Below are 18,184 nucleotides of genomic sequence, written 5' to 3' on the forward strand. Positions count from 1 at the left end.
AAATAAAGTGTTCTTTTGACAAATTTTTATATATACACTAGGTAGGAGTTACGTGCCGAGTCACGTAAATGCTAGTTTTAGGTGAAGTTTACTTTTTTTTTTCCTTCTTATTTAGATTGTATGTGAAGGTATGATTATACGAATGATTTGTTTTAGCAAATTAATATTTGTGCTATTATAATTGGTTGGTAAAATATAATTAGGTATATATAAATCAAAATAAAATGATACTTATTATTTACTTCTAGAAAATTGGGTACATGAAATACTTGCATACGATACTCCATGTAAATCCGTAGATAACAAGTCAATAGAAAGTGAAAGAAGCTCGGCACCAAGAAAAGTCTTAACACTAAATAAAATAAAATTACTGTAAAAGAAAAATGGCAACTTCTGCCTAATCTTCCATTGGTTCAACTGCTTGAATGGTGAACTGATTGTACTTTGAACTCATTGTTCGGTTTGAATCTACGTACAACTGAATTCTCCATTTTTTGGCTGATAATTGCCTTGTAGTTTTTTGGACAAACAACTTATACAATGAACACATAACTTATACAAATTCCAACATAAATGCTCAAAAGACATGACACAACATCAGTGAATTTGAGAATAATATACTGACCTGAAAATAGGTAAATTGACTTGAAAATGTTTGACACCCTGTGACTTGGTGATGTAATTGGCTTTCCTTCTTCTTCCCTGTAAATAAAATTACATTATAGATAAGTTGAACTATATGGAAACTAAAAGAATTGAGCTGAATGGTTATGATAGATGCCTTTCATTGTAAAGGGAAAATAGTGTGGTTGTCCCAATACTAAGAAAAGATAATTGTCAATCTCAAATTATATGATTGCTAATACATGACTTCTTCCTATTACACAGCCATGATATAACACTCTTAATAAAAAATGGCAAACAACATAAGAGACAATATTCTATTATTATATCTAAATGGATATCAAATACGGTAAGTCTCGTCCTTTTCTTGGTGTTTATAAACGCAACAATTATTTCAAATTCACACGTTATTGTCTGCAATTTGTCCTATACGATCCTTGACTATAATTTTTTGTCAAGAAGTAGCCATAGGATATCCATTATCCAAACACAATCACACACATTGTTCTTCTTCTTCTCCTCCTCTTTTCGTCTCACTCTATCTTCTAATATCATGTTGTCGTTTTCTTATATAGTCGTACATATACATAATACATTGCTGAAAAAATTAATGGACCAATAAAATTAGACTCATAATTCTCTTTATTATATTAATTCCCTCTCTGTTTCTCTAACCACTCAGTTTCTTTCACTCTCTCTCTCTCCCTTTCTCTTACGAATAAATAAATACCCACTATATCTTCGTCAAGTAGTCTCACCAAAAAAAGGAAAAAAAGCAGAAAAAAAATGGAGGTCTCATCTGTTTTTTCACTTAACAAAAAAAGTTCCAATACAAAAAAACAAAAATTCCCACCATATCAAAAACTTAAATTTAGGATCAACCATAAAACAAAAACAACCAGAAAACAAATTAACATAAAGACAGCTACAACCAACAACAACCCCACTTTAACCGCCTTTGTTTGGATCTAACTCTAGTGCTCAGAATTTAAAACGAGAAACTGACCGAAGCATGAATTAGAAAGAAGAAACAAAACAATGGAGCAGAATTTAAAACAAGAAAGCAAACACGATTTAATAGAGTACGGATAATTATATTTTATATTGTTATAATGTTTTGGTTCCTTGCTCATTTATTATAACCATATTAATAATGGAGGTTTTAAACATAATTTCATTCATACTTTTTGGCTGTAATGATTTCGTTTAATAAATAAATTATAAAATCGTAAATACTTAATTTGAATAGAGAATATTTTACTGTATAATTATTGTTTACAAAATTTAATTTATCTGAGGAGTTTTTAAGGTAAATGGCGAAACAAAAACTTTGTTAGAAATAGATAGGTATGTACTGTGATTCTTTTTATTGAATTACAAAACAATATCAGGGAAAAAGGATTATCATAGATTCATAGTAAACTAATTGAAACAAACCATTGAGGTCAGCACTGGTGGGTCGAATATAAAACGAGAATTATAAAAGGAAATTACACTATATATCTATTAATGTTTACTCTTTCTTTCAAAATTTATTATGTTTACTTTTTTTTTTTTTAATATTTGTACTAATTTTACCCCAACACAGAAAGACCGAGTCTCAGTTGTGTGTTTTTTTTTTTAATTTTCTCTTATAAAAGGCAATGACACACTCAGTGAGTTAGGCAATAATATAACTCAGCAGACTGGCCATCAAAAATACTTACACATATATAAACAAATTATTATTATTACTATTTTTTTCACAAAACAAATAACTTTAAAATATAAAAGGGCAGCAAAATCAGTACCCGCGCAATTGAAAATTCTAGAAAAATTGCAATAAACTTTAATTACCAGCAAACATAAAGTCAACGAAATTGGAAAGAATCCAGCAAATTTGAGAATAGAGTAAAAAGACGATAAGGTGTTGAGAAGTAAAAAGACAATGAAGACAGAGTACTCTTACCAGTACCAGTAGAAAGACAATGAGAAGAACTTGAAGTTGTCGAGGCCACGGAGCGAGTAAATTGGAGTGGAGGCTTCAGGATTGACCTTGATTGAGAAAGAAGAGGAGAAGACGATGATAAAGAAAGAGAGTTTTAGTGTTAGTTAATTAAATCTAAACATTATAAATATGAAAGTGAGATTATTAAAAAATTGCATTACAGTGAGATGGAATTCAGACCTGAGAGCAAATCTATGGAGAGAGGAGAAGAAGAGATGAGCCGGCAGTTTTAATTAAAAATTGCATTACAGTTTTAATTAACAATTTTCAAATTAAAACTGCTTCCTTATTTCATGATATTTATGAGCATAACTAAAAATATTCAGTTTCTTAAAAAAAAAATAAAAAAAATAACAATAATTTAAATAACATTCAAATAACTTTTAAATAGGAAACACATGTATATTTATATTTATTTAATATACACGTATATTACTTTAATTCAAATTCATATTTAAACAAAAAAAAAAATAACAATGAATACGTATATTACTTTAATTAGCAGTACGACTGGCCTCAACGATGTCAAGAAACTCAGAATCCTTGTGACCTACAAATAAGTTTAAAACAATGAAACCAATATGAAATCAAATTAATCGCAAATGTAAAACAATGAAGAAAGAACAGAAAGCGTATTGCTATTTCTGATGCTCATACCTTGAAGCTCAAAAGCCCAATCTCCTTGACCGATCTTCCAAAGAAAACTTTTGTCATCTCCACCCCCAGTTGCTACTAACAAGGCATCTGTTGGGCTGCAAGCAACCGAGTATAGCTTGTCTGCACACATAGTTGTCAAGGAAATTATGTAATATGCTCAGCACAATCATACCCAACAATCTTCAGATACATAAGATTCAACATATTGCTAAGTTAAAAAAAACATGGGAATAAACCATAAGACTAACCACACCAAACCCATCATAAGTTGCACAAAAGACATTATGAAACTCGTAAAGGGAATGAAGTTTCATTAACAAATGAAAATGAAGCAAAGAAAGTAATATGTATTACCAGTATGACCCGTGAATATGTGCATAGAATCATCAGGCTCATCTGAAAAAAGAAGAAGAGAATACACCAATCAATTCAACTTGGTATCAAAGCCATTAATAATAGACTTTGACATTCCTAAATTTGTAAGCATACCAGCCATTTCAGCTTCAGAGGCACCCTCTTCATCGTCCACATCAGGAAGGTCTGCATGGCATAAAAAATTAACAAAGGTAATTATGCAAAAGAGATAAATTTATATATATATATAGAGAGAGAGAGATATACCTTCATCATCTACATTAATTTCCTGGAGAATGTCAGACTCATCAAGGAAAACTTCACCATGATCATCATTCTCATTCTCAGGATTGTTCATCTTCTTCTGCTGCATCATAGCCAAACAAAGTCAGACTCAGTCACTTAACGTAAGCATTCAAAATGATCAGAACTAACACAACTAACACTTCAAAATGTCATTGTGGAATTATATCAAACACTTAATAAGCACGAAACTAACACATTTCAGTGAGGAATTTAATCAAACACTTTACACGCACAAACTTCATCACAACAGAAAAATCACAAAAACAAAAAATCTGTATTGATTACGCAAAAACATATTTGTTATGGAAAAAAAAATAAACACACAAAAATCTGTACTGGGAAATAAATTAAGCACTAAACTCAACCAAAATACTCACCAAGAATCCCTAATCTTTTATCAAAATATTCTCAACGATGACATTGAAGACTTTGGCAAAAGGGTTAGAACGAAAATCTTGAATTTAGACGAGAAACCAAGATATATAGATAATCTCAATAAGGCGATTACGTGAAGCAAAGAGCCTTATAGAAATTATACAGGCTTGATTGAGCAAAAGGTCTTCACGAAACCCTCTAATGAAAACACAAAAAGCTACGATTGAGATGAATTTTTTTTTATATATATATTTTTATAAGAAAAAAGTTAACGGCGTTAAAAGAACCCGTTTAAAAAAAATAAAAATTATTTATTTTTGGGGTTAAAAAAAATAAAAGAATCGTTAAACCAAGAATTCCCGTTAAACCAAGAATTGCCGTTAGATAGGCACTTTTAATATATAAAGATATATATTGAATAATATATATTTTTTTAATAATCTATTGTGGTTGCTCTACTAATATTTAATTTTATTCAAAGTGTAAATGTGTATTTCAATTTTTTAAAGGATTTTCTATTGTAAAAATAAATACTAATATTTCCTTTTAGAATTTTTTTAACATTCAATTACTTTTGAGCTTAGTTTTAGATTTTTTTTTGGGGGGTGTAGGCGTGTAGCATCACCTTAAATTATTTATTTATTTATCATATATATATTTTTCGAAATGGATCATCTATAAATATATATATACTAGTAAACAGTCCGCGCTTCGCGTGCGGTAATTAAATTATTATATAAATATTAATTAAACAATAAAATTAAAAACTAAACAATCCTTACACAAAATGGAGATCTAAATTAATAGAAAGAAAGCAATAAATCTATAGAAAACTCATCATATGATATCAAAACAACTATGATCACCGTATATCTCGTTACCACTGTATTTAAAGTTGATGTGATCGCCGTATCTTACTTGTAATCATTTTTAATACTATTTCTAATAGATTTGTTCTATACATAAAATAAATCAAACAATAATCGATATAGCACTTACTTAAATTATGTGAGGGGAGAAAGGGGGTGATAAACATAATTAAGTTTAATTTTTTTTTATTTATTTGGTATATTAGTTAATAATTTCTTTTATGTGAAAAAAAAATTGCATGTACATTAATTTTTTTAATACATATATATTTGTTTATTAGTTATTATGCAGAATAAAAAATTAAAAAATGATTGACAAATGTGAAAGTTATTTTTTTTAATAAAAAAGTAAAATTATTAGTCACAAAGTAAAAAAAAATTACAAAAAAAAAATTATAAAGAGTTTAATGGTAAAAAAGACTCTTACCAAGAGTATGCTGAGTATTGTAATGGTCTTCAAGGATCTTGGGATGATCATCAAAGAAAATATCAGATAGAATGAATTGACCACATGATCCAAATTTTATATAATAAAAATTTAAAATAATACATAATGAAGGTTATTGGTGCTGCCACGTCACCTCTTAACAAAGAGATTATATATATAGATTGTCGTGCTTGTATATTAAAATCACCCATAATAAAAACTAAAAATATAAGTGTGTTATGTGTATCTTTTTGAGAAAAAAAAAATACTAAAATAATTATATAGAAAGGAAATATATAATAAAGAATAGAGAGTATCACATGAGAATGAGAAAGAAAAAATTACAATAGCCTTTTAATCACATTTCATGAATCTCAAGAGCCTATAATTAAAAAAAAAAATCTACATCAAATAATTTATGCCAATGAACAAATCATGAATACTTTGAAGTCATCAATAACAGCAAAGTTGTCGAATTATGTCTCCAAATAATTATGGAAAAATTTTAATGAGGGAGAGAAAGATTAAGAATCTATCTATTTATATTTTTATATATAAATTAAAAAAAAAATAGAGTGAATATTCACAATACCAATTAAAAATTAAGGTCGCTATATAGTGAACATTAAAAATACTATCGTTGACAATGAAATTCGATTAGTAAATAGGATAAATGGAACATTACCATAGCATGCTCTCTTCACTTTATAATGCATCTTTTGATCAAATTATAAATAAAAATCAACTAAAGCATAGAAAAACACCATCATCACTATTATCATAAATAATAAATCAGATCCAATACTAACGTAACAGAAATTTAGTATACAAAAAATATCACTGAAATATAAAAGGAGGTACGGTATCAAATCGCAACTTTCCAAAAAAAAAAAGAAAACAATATACATAGGTTTAAATTTACATAAAATATCATTGAAATATAAAAGAAAGTACCTGGAGGTGTGAAATCGTAACTTTCAAAAAAATATATGTAGGTTTAAATTTACATGTATTTTAAAAATTAGAAAATGTTTAAAGTTAGATATTTAATTTTTTTTCTTTTAATTTATATAGAGAAAATAGAAAATTTATTATTTATATTTATAAATTTAATAAAAAAAATAAAAAATTGAGAAATTAAGGAGAGAATAAATAGAATTATTTAAAGCAATAAGTCACCCATGAATTTCTCATAATTAAACTATTTTATTTTTAATATAAATAAAAAGTGACCATGAATTTCTCATAACAAGAATTCTGTTATATAGGCATACTTTATATAGAATAAATATATATATATATTACATTATAGTAAAATGCTAGTTAATTTTTCTATTATATGACATTATATATATAATTATAAACAAACAATAACTAACTTTGAAACTATCAATGTCCATACGAATTTTATGAAGAAACAATAAATATAAGTTTTATTACATAAAAAATATATTTCAAAATATTATTACTTCTATTTTTTTTTTTCAAAATAATTTTAATCTAAAAGATATTACCATTTTTTATTAATTTGAATAAAAAAGTCTTGATTATTTTCTTATAAATTTATTCGTTATTTAAAAGATAAATTTTAATTTTAAAAATTGACTAAGAAAAGGCTAGGGGCGGCATCATTTATGTAATTAAATTAATGTAAATTATTTGACTGCTATTTTTTTTTATTTAACTTTGTAAGGTAATATGTCAAAGACCCTTGATTCATAAAATTCAGATTAAATTATACAAATTTCTAGTACGCGTTGCATGGAAATGATAATTAATTATATGTTAATTTTGTCGTGAAACTTATTTGCATTTAAAAAAATGATTAAGTCAATCAAACGATGTAAGCATCATTATCAAAAGCTAATATTAATTAATGGTAATATCTTTCAAAAAAAAAAATTAATGGTAATAAAAAGTACGAATAATAATTAAAAAAGCCTCATCAAAAGGGAGATACCAATTAATATTCTCTTAACTTAATCTTTCTCTCTTGCAAATTAAGATAATAATACCCTCTTCTCTTGTAATTGAAGAAATAGAGCCTAAAAAGGAGTACATTAGCTCTCCTACCCCACCAAGATTTTTTATATAATTTTTTTTATATATAAAGTCATTGTTAATTAATTTTTTATTTTTTAAAATTAACCTAATTAATATTCTCCTTTATCATGTTGTAGAATTGTATTTTTCCCTATGTCCCGACACACACAACAGATACCACCTAAAATTAATTTATTAATTAATTACCATGTTTTTAGATTGGGAGGAATTGAAAATGCAAAGGTCCATGCATGCATAAAGCCAAAATGTAAAGTTGATTAGAAAGTTTTTTCATGAAAAAGAAAAGACATAATTAACATAATCCCTTGATAGGGTGTATCATAATCATATCAAATCCCATTTTGTTGAGTGGACAACACTATAGAATTTGTGGAAATTAGACCCCATAAGAAATTCCTTTTCACATTTTGTCCACAACTTAATTATTTATGTTTAAATATATTATTAGGGATATGATTTTGTCCCGTAATGTACTTTCACAGAATGTATTCCGTGGTACATTAGATGGGTCTCAGGGTACATTAAATGAGTGTCAGGGTACGTTTCTACTTTTTGACCCTAATTACCCCTAGATCAATCTCAGCCGTCAGATCAAATAACTCCCTCATCTGACGGCTGCCGTACATCACGGATTACAATCCGTGAAAGTACAATAACGAGACAAAATCATATCCCTATATTATGGGGTTACATGAGACCTCAATAATAAATTTAACTTTATTATATTTTATTTTAAAATAATGTATATAAAACAAGTGAGTGTACTACAAATGTAAGACACGAACGATAAGAAATTCGGGGATGTGTCCCTCGAAACATGTGCTAGGGGTGTTGGGAGAAATTCCCTCGCCAAGTTAGAAATGAAGAAATAAGTATAATTTAGGAGCCCGTTTCGTACGCACTAAAGCGAAGAGAGAGACTCAGAAAAAGAGTGATTAAATGAGCCAATATATAGCAAACCAAAGGATTTATACAAGGAATCTTGTTCAGACTAATAACTAAATCTTATATTAAACCCTTCATACATATTACATCAAATAGTGTTACATATTACATCAAATAGTGTTAGACACCTTAGATACAATTCTTTGTTTTACCAATAAATATAAACCTGGTCAATATATATTCAAAATTAGGTAAAAACTTCAATTAAATTATTTATATGGTTAATTCAAAATTAACTTGATACTTTGTTACCTCTATTCATTGATTAAACGTGAGTTTTTGTTTGACAAGATATAATTTTTAAATATCAAGAAATGAAATAATAGAAAACGTAAGCTCATGAGTCATAATTTTGTTTGGCTTATTGTACTACTAAATAATACACACACCAATATAATTATGACGAGGTCTATAAGCATTTTGCTTAGGAATAACACAAACTAAAATAACTCTTTCTTTGTTTGACGAAATAATAATAAATTAATTTTGATCAACGACTTAAAAGGTAATTAATAAACAACGTAAAAAAGAAAAAGAAAAATGTTTTGGCAGTACATACATAGATTGATTCAATTTTTGTTTTTTTTTTCTTTTGAAGGAGATTGATTCAAATTTTTTTTATAACTGCCTCTAATATATGATACGAAACCGACACAAACACAACTTGGTACGGAAAAATAGGAATTTGGACAAATACAACACGATACTATAAATTGGCATGACATGACACAAAAAATAAACTTAAACATGATATGGTACGATCCGAAGACACAATATGCAAGTGCAAATGGACTAACCAAAAACATAACACGTTAAAAATTCTAATAAAAATAATAATAATACGTTTGTATTTACTAATGATATTCAAATTATAATCATTCTAATTAGTTTTTTTTTTTTTTATGATTATGTGTAAAATATTATTAAATAATTAGATAAAAATAATTGAAATTATAAAAAATATATATATATAATTATATAAAAAATAGTTGAAAAGTGAAGCACAAATTCGATCTCATATTAGAAAACGAGCTGACTCGTTTATGAAAAACGGACTAACACGTATAAAGCACGCGCGACACGAATCCGAATACGGTACAAAAATATGGACTTACAGACCATGCTGAGATTACCCTTTAAAATATTAGCACAATACGACACAACTTATATTATCACAAGCTTTCCAAAATATGAACCAGGTTGGGCCGCACGTATTTACCGCTGCCTCTATAGTATTATTAGAGAGCCAAAAGTTCATTAGCAAAATGCCTGTTATTGATGTAATTCATCAAATATGTGCTAATTTAATAATTGATTAAAAATAACTAACAACTCGTAAGGCCTTAAGCAATTAGTGTCTAAGGGCTTGTTTGGAACGTCGTATTAGGTCATATTGTATTGTATTATATTATATTAAATTGGATTATATATCATATTTTTATATAATACTATGTTAAACTTTAATTTAAACTAAAACATTATATATTTAGGAGCCCATAAAAGTTAATACCACATATAATTTTATATAAAAATATTACATAAAATATAATTCAATATAATACTATACAATACAGTGTAATACAGCGTACCAAATAAACCCTAAAAGTAATGATATATGCATTAAAATATCATACACAATAATAACTTAAGTTTAGACAAATATAAAATGTGATTAATTTAAAAATAATCACAATTATAATCTTTTAGCATTGTTATTAAGTATTTTAAGATACTCAATACTGTACTAATACGACATGTTGTATGTAATTATTTAAATTTTTTATATTATTTATTAAATTAAAATATGTAAAAATAATATTAAATTACACTAATAATATAACCAAAATTCTTAGCATTTCTCATAATTTGTGGGTGCCCAGAATATCATAGCTACTCATATAATTTATACATATCTTTTTACATATTCAAATGAGCATTTCCAGGTATTATATACAGTAGGCATTTTCCTAGTCAATCATATGTGATTATATTGTTATTTTGTCAACAGAGCAGGTGAATCTGTCTGCTCCCACTGGGCACCTTTTTAAAAGCTTTGACTATAAATTTACAAAATTAACACATCAAGAAATGGAACTAGTAAAACATTATAAACTAATAATAATAATAACAAAATTATTGATCATTGGTAATATAAACTTTGGTACTTATCATATCCACACGTTACCAACTTAAAAATTCAAACATTCATAACACTTAGTAGTACATAAATCTTCTATTATTGCTCTATTAATTTGTCGAAAAGACTTTTTCTCACTCAAATGATAGTAACAATAGACTTGGTTTTATTTACCAAGCACTTCATTTCTGTTATTTATTTGATACTTTAATTTCAAGTTAATTTTTTCTTGTTATTAATTAAAAAAAAAAAATTGGTAATTAAGACATCGTTTTGGACTAGTAAACCTTAAGCATGGAAATTTCTACCAACTCCAACCTGCCTTACAATTTGTAACGTTATGCCATATTAGTGTAAAAGTTATACTTAGCTATCTAACAACTCCTATTCTCTGTTCTATTCTGTTTTTATTTTTATTTTAATATATCTCCATAGACTTCTTCTACAAACTCATTCCTATAAATACCCTTTGAGCTTTTCTTTCAATATCATCAAACCAAGTCTTCACATCTTCTTCTTCTTCTTCTCTCAATCAAGTGTTTGTGTCCTTAGAAAAAAAAACATTACATTATGGCTAAGTTTTCTTTGAGTCTTTTGTTAGCTCTTTCTCTCCTTGCTTTTTCTCCACTTTGCTTGTGTCACAAGTATCAAGGCGGTTATTTGTTCCCTCAATTTTACGACCACTCGTGCCCTAGAGCTCAGGAGATTGTTAAGTCGGTTGTAGCCAAGGCCGTAGCTAGAGAGGCTCGCATGGCGGCTTCCTTGCTTAGGCTTCACTTTCACGATTGTTTCGTTAAGGTAATTATAAATGGTCGTGTTTGGCTGAACTTCTGCTTGTGATTTTAGCTTTTCTTTTTGAGAAAACTACTAACTATGTATTGTGTAATGTGATTAATCAAACATTTTCATGTATTTTTTTTTCAGGGCTGTGATGCATCATTGTTGCTAGACAGCAGTGGAAGCATAGTGACAGAGAAAAGATCAAACCCGAATAGGAATTCGGCTAGAGGATTCGAAGTACTCGATGAGATTAAGTCTGCACTTGAGAAAGAGTGTCCCAACACTGTATCTTGTGCTGATATTTTGGCTTTGGCTGCTAGAGATTCTACTGTTATTGTAAGTAGTTTACTTTAATTTGTTTGGCATAACAAATATTTGACTAGCTTTAGTGTGTGACATAATTTTGGTATGAATTTTAATTCTTTTTTTTTTTCTTTTGCTTTACAGAGTGGTGGACCCAATTGGGAAGTACCTCTTGGAAGAAGAGATTCTAGAGGAGCTAGTTTGAGTGGCTCAAACAATGATATTCCAGCACCAAACAACACTTTCCAAACCATTCTCACCAAGTTTAAACGTCAAGGCCTTGACTTGGTTGATCTTGTTGCACTTTCTGGTACATATATACACTTTCTTTCTTCACTACTTTTTATAACACTTTTCTCAAGGCCTTTACAGTCTTTTCAACATTTTTACTACATTATACTATGTTGCTGCAACATGAAAATAACGTTAATTTCTGTTAACACTGTTAACAGGAAGTCATACCATTGGAGATGCTCGTTGCACGAGTTTCAGGCAAAGACTTTACAACCAAAACGGGAATGGTAAACCAGACTTCACCCTTCACCCAACCTATGCTGCACAGCTTAGAAACCGATGCCCGAGATCCGGCTCAGACCAAAACTTGTTCTTCTTGGACTTTGTTAGCCCAACAAGATTTGACAACACTTACTTCAAGAACTTGTTGGCCTCAAAGGGTCTTTTGAGCTCTGATCAAGTCCTTGTGACAAGTAGTGAAGCATCTAAAAAATTGGTCATTCAATATGCTGAGAACAATGAACTCTTCTTTGAACACTTTGCTAAGTCAATGATTAAGATGGGAAATATTTCTCCATTGACTGGTTCAAGGGGTGAAATCAGAAAGAACTGCAGAAGGATTAACAATTACTAGATCAACACAATTAGAATCACATGAATTATTATGTTTTTTTCTTTTATTTTAAGTTGTCTTTGTGTTATCTTTTATTTTGATTGCTTCTTTCTTTTTCTTTTGTGTGTATTTCTTTGAAGTTTCAGAGTGTTTATTTGGTAACAATTTGAATAAGTGAATAAATGAAATTGAATTTTTAAAAGTGAATACATTTATAGTTTTTTTTATTATTATTATTTACACTAATCTTTTTCTCTCTTACTTTGACTTTTTTTTTTCTTAGATAAAATGTTATTATATTAAATTAAAATAATAATACAATAGTCATTAGAGTAGGTGTAATTCCTCTATCCAAATATATTCTTTATCCACGGATAGAGCATACTATACTAAAATATGAGCAAAAGTATTAGCAAATCGAAACACATGAGAGATCTGAACTCCAAGAAAATTAGATATGAGAATATAAATATCATGAAGAATACTAAGAAAATCAGAAACACTAAACTTAATAGAATGCAATCTTTTGACCACTAGAAGAGAGTCCGTCTCAATGTAGTGAATAGGTATATTCATGTATTTTAGTCATTGCAAACTAAACATAAGAGTCAGTTCTTTTTTAACTTCAGATTTGAAACAACCAGGATATGGTCTTGACATTGCAGCAACTACTTGACCATGAGAGTCATGCAAAATTGCTCCGAAACCCGATTTGTGATTAATAGCATCAACATCAGCAATTATTGTTATTGTTATCTTTATTTTTATTTAATTATTTATTTATTTCTAATGAAAGTTGAAAAGGACCTTCATATATGCAATCATGTTTGTAAGGAAAGAAATATATATTTATATAATCAACAACCATAGAAAGATCATGTACAAATAATGGACACTGTGATGACAGACTAAAATGTAGGAAATTTAGTCTTTTTCCAATTTTGCCCTACACCAACATTAAAATAAATTAGTAAACCAAGGTCACTTTCGACCTTTGCCAATTCCTAACTTTTCAAAGTCAGCAAGGTCAATACGACCTCGTTTTGGCTTTGGCAAAACCCAAAGAATCGAGAACCTTCCCAATCACTTTGTCTCAGCCTTAGGTTTTCCTCGAAACCCTAGCAGAGAGTTTCTCTCTGAGAAACTCAAAGCCAACCCTCAAACAACCCAGAAATCCCAGATCAAACACAAACACAAGATCAGATCTGACTAGATCTGATCTATCCCCAAACACACACACAAACAGAAAGAAATTAGGGTTAGAAAACACCAGATTTTTCCCGAAGTTCACCAAATAAATTGGCTACGTCTCCGTTGAGCTGCTCCTCAGATTGAGAGCTCGATTCCACTATGAAAATGATGTTCAGAGTTACAAGGATGAGATTCCAAGTCACAGGTATGATATTCGACTGGTAATCTCTTGATTTAATACATTTTAGTGTTTAATCCCTCTCTCTCTCTCTCTCTCTCTCTCTCTCTCTCACTATACTAACTCTCTGATTTTTCTTGTGAATGTGTGAGCTTCATCTCCTTCTTCTTCAAGCTTTCAACCCTTGGATCTTGAAGAATATCACTCAACCGTGTCTGGTTGTGACTGATTGCAGGTATATATAGATCTAGGGTTTCTGATTTTTACTTGTAATAGTTAGTTACAGAAATTAGTTAGGTGTGGATTATAACCTTATCCATTCTAACTAATTTCTGTTAGGGTTTTTAGAGGCCGAAGGCCAAAATAGGGATTTGCATGTATTTACTGTTTTGTCCTTGTAAATAGTTCATTATCAGTGTAAGTGGAGGTTTACTTCAACATAAAATAATTTAATTTTATTAAAGGGAAAAAAAAAGACATTTTTCTTACTAAATTAAGTGTTGTTAGCTGTTTGTAACATACATTTTTTATTTTAAAAAATATATATTATCATCTTTTTCTTTCTTAAACTGAAAAATAATATATTTTTTTAGTGTGAAATAAGAGCCACTAATTTTTTTTATATAATATAGTATTTTTATTCAAAGAAAAAGAAAATATTATTACGAAATTCTATAATGTACCCCCTTAAAAGGGATATATCGATACATCTCTATTTGTTTTAGTATCCAAAATAATTCTTTAGTCAAATTTTTTTTCATGGTCATGTAAATTATGGTTATTTAAGACATCCTGCAAAATTTTAAGAAATTCGGAAAAGTTTAACATACCGAAAATTGCGTTCAAGCAGTGTGTTGCACGCGTGACTATTTTATTTTATACGCGTGTAAAATAGATTGTTTGAACATTGTTTTCTATATTGTAAATTATTTCAAATTTCTCAAAATTTTGTAAGGTATCTTAAATAGCTATAACGTACATGAATATGAAAAAAAAATTAGACTAAAAAATTTTTTAGTAGCGAAACAAGTAGAGGGTGCATCAGTACATCCCTTTTAAAAGGGGGTGTATTGTAGAATCACCCAATACTATTTTTGTCAAATAATAAGGGAAAACGACAAAATAAGGGAAGACCTATTTTCTCACGAAACGACATTAAGAAGGATAAAGGACAATAGTTTGGACTTTTTTTTAACAAGGAAAAGAAAGACAAAACATATAAAGGGAAACAACAAGAATTTAAAGGAACGACAATTATTTAGTGAAAACGAGAATAATTTTTGAAAACGACAACAATAGACAAAAATATGTAAACGACATAAATAAAAAAGCATAGACGATAGTTTAGAGAAATTATCTAATGGGTTGGGCTAGGAGCCTAGAACGAGCCCAAGGCCCAAGTCCATGACCGGTCCTCGTTACCTTCCTCAACTCACTCAACTCACCGTTTAGGGTTTATGTCAGAGATCGGTTTACAGACCACCTGTTCTAACCTTCAAAGCCATGAATGCATCACCTTCACTCACCTTCAACAATCCCACTGCTACTATCACTGCTTAATCATAATCCACATAAAAAATGAGGTATTTCCGATTCATTGCCCCACAATTTTCCCGATTTAGTAAAACCCTAAACCCCCAAAACCCCAACTTCCAATGCTTCAGAACCTTACCCTACACCACGGCCTCGCCGGAGATAAGCCAACCTACGCCGGAGCGAGTTTCTGCGATCGCGGAGGAGATCTCAGGTTTGACGTTGCTCGAGGTAACGGACCTGACGGAGGTCCTCCGTGAGAAATTGGGCGTGAAGGAGATGCCGACGATGGTGATGATGATGCCTGGAATGGGATTCGGTGACCTAAGGGGCGCTGGGAAAGGCGGTGCCGGTGCGGCGAAGGGAGAGGAGAAGAAGGTGGAGAAAACGGCATTTGATGTTAAGCTCGATGGGTTTGATGCCGCTACGAAGATTAAGGTGATCAAAGAAGTTAGAACTTTTACGGCTTTGGGATTGAAGGAAGCTAAGGAATTGGTGGAGAAAGCGCCTACGCTTTTGAAGAAAGGGGTTACTAAGGAAGAGGCGGAGACCATTATAGCGAAGATGAAGGAAGTTGGTGCCAAAGTCTCAATGGAGTGAGGTAGTGTGATATTTTGATCAAATCTTTGAAATTTGATTCTGGGTAGTTGTTAGTTTTGGCATACAATGTGATTAGTATCTAATTTGATCATTGTTCATCTCATCTGGTTTTTTAATTGTGGATTAGATTTTGAGTTGTTTGTTTAATTCTGTAGCTTAGCTAATGATCTTGTCTCCATAACTAGCATGTGAGCTTGAAAAACATTTACTTTGGTGCCTAGGTACAATGTATAAGAAATAAACATTAAACACTGAATTAACCAGCATCTTCTAGATTTTTGGGATATTGAAAATCTTATGCACTTGTGCTAGTGTTGCTTGGTCTCTTCTGGGGCATGTTGATGAATGCTGCTACATATGAAATTGGCACTATTGAAAGTCATTCTGTTATCTGCTGGTCTAGTTGGTTCTTGGTTAAAAAACATCTGATTATGGTGACTCTGTTATTTTCTTTGATTCAACATATCATATCTAATGAACGGTACTAGCATTGCTAGAGGGAAACGATTGTTATCTATCTTCTGTTACCTTGTATGAGCTTAGTAGTGAATGTTTAAAGAACAAAAGATGTTAAATTTGTATAGATTATAATAGTTTATTACCTGATTTGTAGTTTAAATTTTTGGTGTAGATTTACAGCAAGGGCAAAAGGATAAAGAACAAGAAGTTCTGAACTTCTGAGGCTTGTACTATTAAAGATGAAGCTGTGAGTAGTAGGATTTAGAGAGGTGATGTTATGCTCTAATAGCCATTTCATCGCCAAGGAATCAGAATTCTCACTTTGGTTTCTTCATATTCATAATGCAAAGCAATCTTTGATACAACGCTTTGCTTTTATTTTTTTTTGTTTCATTGTAACTTTAGAAAGCAGATTTAAGGGTAGTTCACAGTTTTTGAATTCAATCTTTGAATCTAAGTTTCCTGGCCTCAATTATAAGCTGGTTTTTCCTTTTCCATGAATTAATAACTTGGGATTCATGCCAAGTAATTTGTTCTATTTTCAGTAGGCATGTTTCAAAAAAAAAAACCATGAAGATAGCAAAATTTATTGCAATTTGTGTTGTTGTTTATTGTTTCCTCAACCTCATTCGATTCTTTTTTAAATGGAATTTGAATTCTTAATTTGGACTTAAAGTTCAATGATTGTCGTGGTATTCTGTATGTACGAATCGGTAAAAATAGTTCTATAGATTTTAATATAATCAAATTGACCAAAGCTATGATTAAATTTTCACCTTAAAGATATTTTTTCATAATGAAAAATGAGTCACAATATTAAAATTATGACTGACAAAAAAAAAATGTCATGGAAAGATTATTAGACAATAAAATCTTTATATCAGAAAAAAGGACTTGTATACGTTATAGTGATTTAAAGTTAAACCATGCAATTTTATCATGTTGACTAACAATATGAACCTAATTAAATTTGATCAAAGGAGTCAATACATCTACTTAAAAAGTTGATATGATACTACACAAAACCAAGCCCCAACAAGGCAGTAGATGCATGAATGCTCTTGAGATGGATGTTTGGATTTGGAGTGTTTAGGTTGGCAGACAATTATTTCATATTTGTAGAGACAATTTAAAACTTCATTAGATTAATTTTTAAAATTTTATTATAATGTTTGATAATAATGATGGTGTAAATTATTCAACACTGTATCACATTATCGCGGTATGATTTTTGTAGTTTGAAGATCTCGCAGTGTGGTTGTGATTTCTTTACAAAAACCGGATATGCAATTTAGTAGGGGTGAGCAAAAAATCCAAGAAACCGACCAAACCGAGTAAACCAACCGTCCGAACACCGAAAAAATCGACACCGAAAAAACCGAAAAACCGAAAAAACCGCCTTCGGTTAAAATCGCTTTAATATGGTCGGTTTTAGTGTCAATCGCAAACTGACCGATTAAACCGAGAACCGACCGAACATATATATTATATGTAATATATATTATTTTTGTACATATTTAATATACAGTTTTATTAATCTAAGTTTAC

General features: G+C 29.7%; 3 protein-coding genes across 5 annotated transcripts; 2 read left to right on the forward strand and 1 right to left on the reverse strand.

Annotated features, from left to right (window-relative positions):
• Window positions 1–206: 206 nt before the first annotated feature.
• Window positions 207–4,526, reverse strand: LOC115725583 (uncharacterized). 3 transcript variants are annotated; one of them, XR_009687516.1, is made up of 8 exons: window positions 4,306–4,526; window positions 3,890–3,986; window positions 3,758–3,808; window positions 3,623–3,664; window positions 3,269–3,388; window positions 3,105–3,161; window positions 2,573–2,658; window positions 207–702 (listed from the first exon to the last, which is right to left on the reverse strand). XR_009687516.1 is itself a non-coding variant. In XM_061114589.1 (7 exons), exons 2-6 carry the CDS (start codon window positions 3,978–3,980, stop codon window positions 3,106–3,108), a joined length of 360 nt encoding a protein of 119 aa, XP_060970572.1. In that variant the 5' UTR covers window positions 3,981–3,989; window positions 4,306–4,525; the 3' UTR covers window positions 2,187–2,658; window position 3,105. The 3 variants fall into 3 exon arrangements, 1 of the variants encoding a protein (XP_060970572.1); XR_009687515.1 differs by having other exon boundaries at window positions 3,890–3,989; window positions 4,306–4,525; XM_061114589.1 differs by lacking the exon at window positions 207–702 and having other exon boundaries at window positions 2,187–2,658; window positions 3,890–3,989; window positions 4,306–4,525.
• A 6,627-nt stretch (window positions 4,527–11,153) lies between these two features.
• Window positions 11,154–12,884, forward strand: LOC115715120 (peroxidase 72). The gene is made up of 4 exons (XM_030643933.2): window positions 11,154–11,543; window positions 11,670–11,861; window positions 11,973–12,138; window positions 12,281–12,884. The coding sequence occupies exons 1-4, from the start codon at window positions 11,316–11,318 to the stop codon at window positions 12,694–12,696; spliced, it is 1,002 nt and encodes a 333-aa protein (XP_030499793.2). The 5' UTR covers window positions 11,154–11,315; the 3' UTR covers window positions 12,697–12,884.
• A 2,520-nt stretch (window positions 12,885–15,404) lies between these two features.
• Window positions 15,405–17,231, forward strand: LOC115714598 (uncharacterized). Its single transcript, XM_030643342.2, has 2 exons — window positions 15,405–16,178; window positions 16,809–17,231. The coding sequence occupies exon 1, from the start codon at window positions 15,623–15,625 to the stop codon at window positions 16,175–16,177; it is 555 nt and encodes a 184-aa protein (XP_030499202.2). The 5' UTR covers window positions 15,405–15,622; the 3' UTR covers window position 16,178; window positions 16,809–17,231.
• Window positions 17,232–18,184: the final 953 nt, after the last annotated feature.

Source organism: Cannabis sativa, chromosome 4, assembly GCF_029168945.1.
Source record: "Cannabis sativa cultivar Pink pepper isolate KNU-18-1 chromosome 4, ASM2916894v1, whole genome shotgun sequence".
Lineage (NCBI taxonomy): Eukaryota > Viridiplantae > Streptophyta > Magnoliopsida > Rosales > Cannabaceae > Cannabis > Cannabis sativa.

Coding starts and splice junctions, on each gene's coding strand:
- LOC115725583 (XM_061114589.1), bottom strand. CDS start 3,980: ATGAACAATCCTGAGAATGAGAATGATGATCATGGTGAAGTTTTCCTT. Junction 3,665..3,757: donor CTCTGAAGCTGAAATGGCTG/GTATGCTTACAA, acceptor TTCTTTTTTCAG/ATGAGCCTGATGATTCTATG. Junction 3,162..3,268: donor TTGGGCTTTTGAGCTTCAAG/GTATGAGCATCA, acceptor ACTTATTTGTAG/GTCACAAGGATTCTGAGTTT.
- LOC115715120 (XM_030643933.2), top strand. CDS start 11,316: ATGGCTAAGTTTTCTTTGAGTCTTTTGTTAGCTCTTTCTCTCCTTGCT. Junction 11,544..11,669: donor TTCACGATTGTTTCGTTAAG/GTAATTATAAAT, acceptor TTTTTTTTTCAG/GGCTGTGATGCATCATTGTT. Junction 11,862..11,972: donor CTAGAGATTCTACTGTTATT/GTAAGTAGTTTA, acceptor TTTGCTTTACAG/AGTGGTGGACCCAATTGGGA.
- LOC115714598 (XM_030643342.2), top strand. CDS start 15,623: ATGAGGTATTTCCGATTCATTGCCCCACAATTTTCCCGATTTAGTAAA.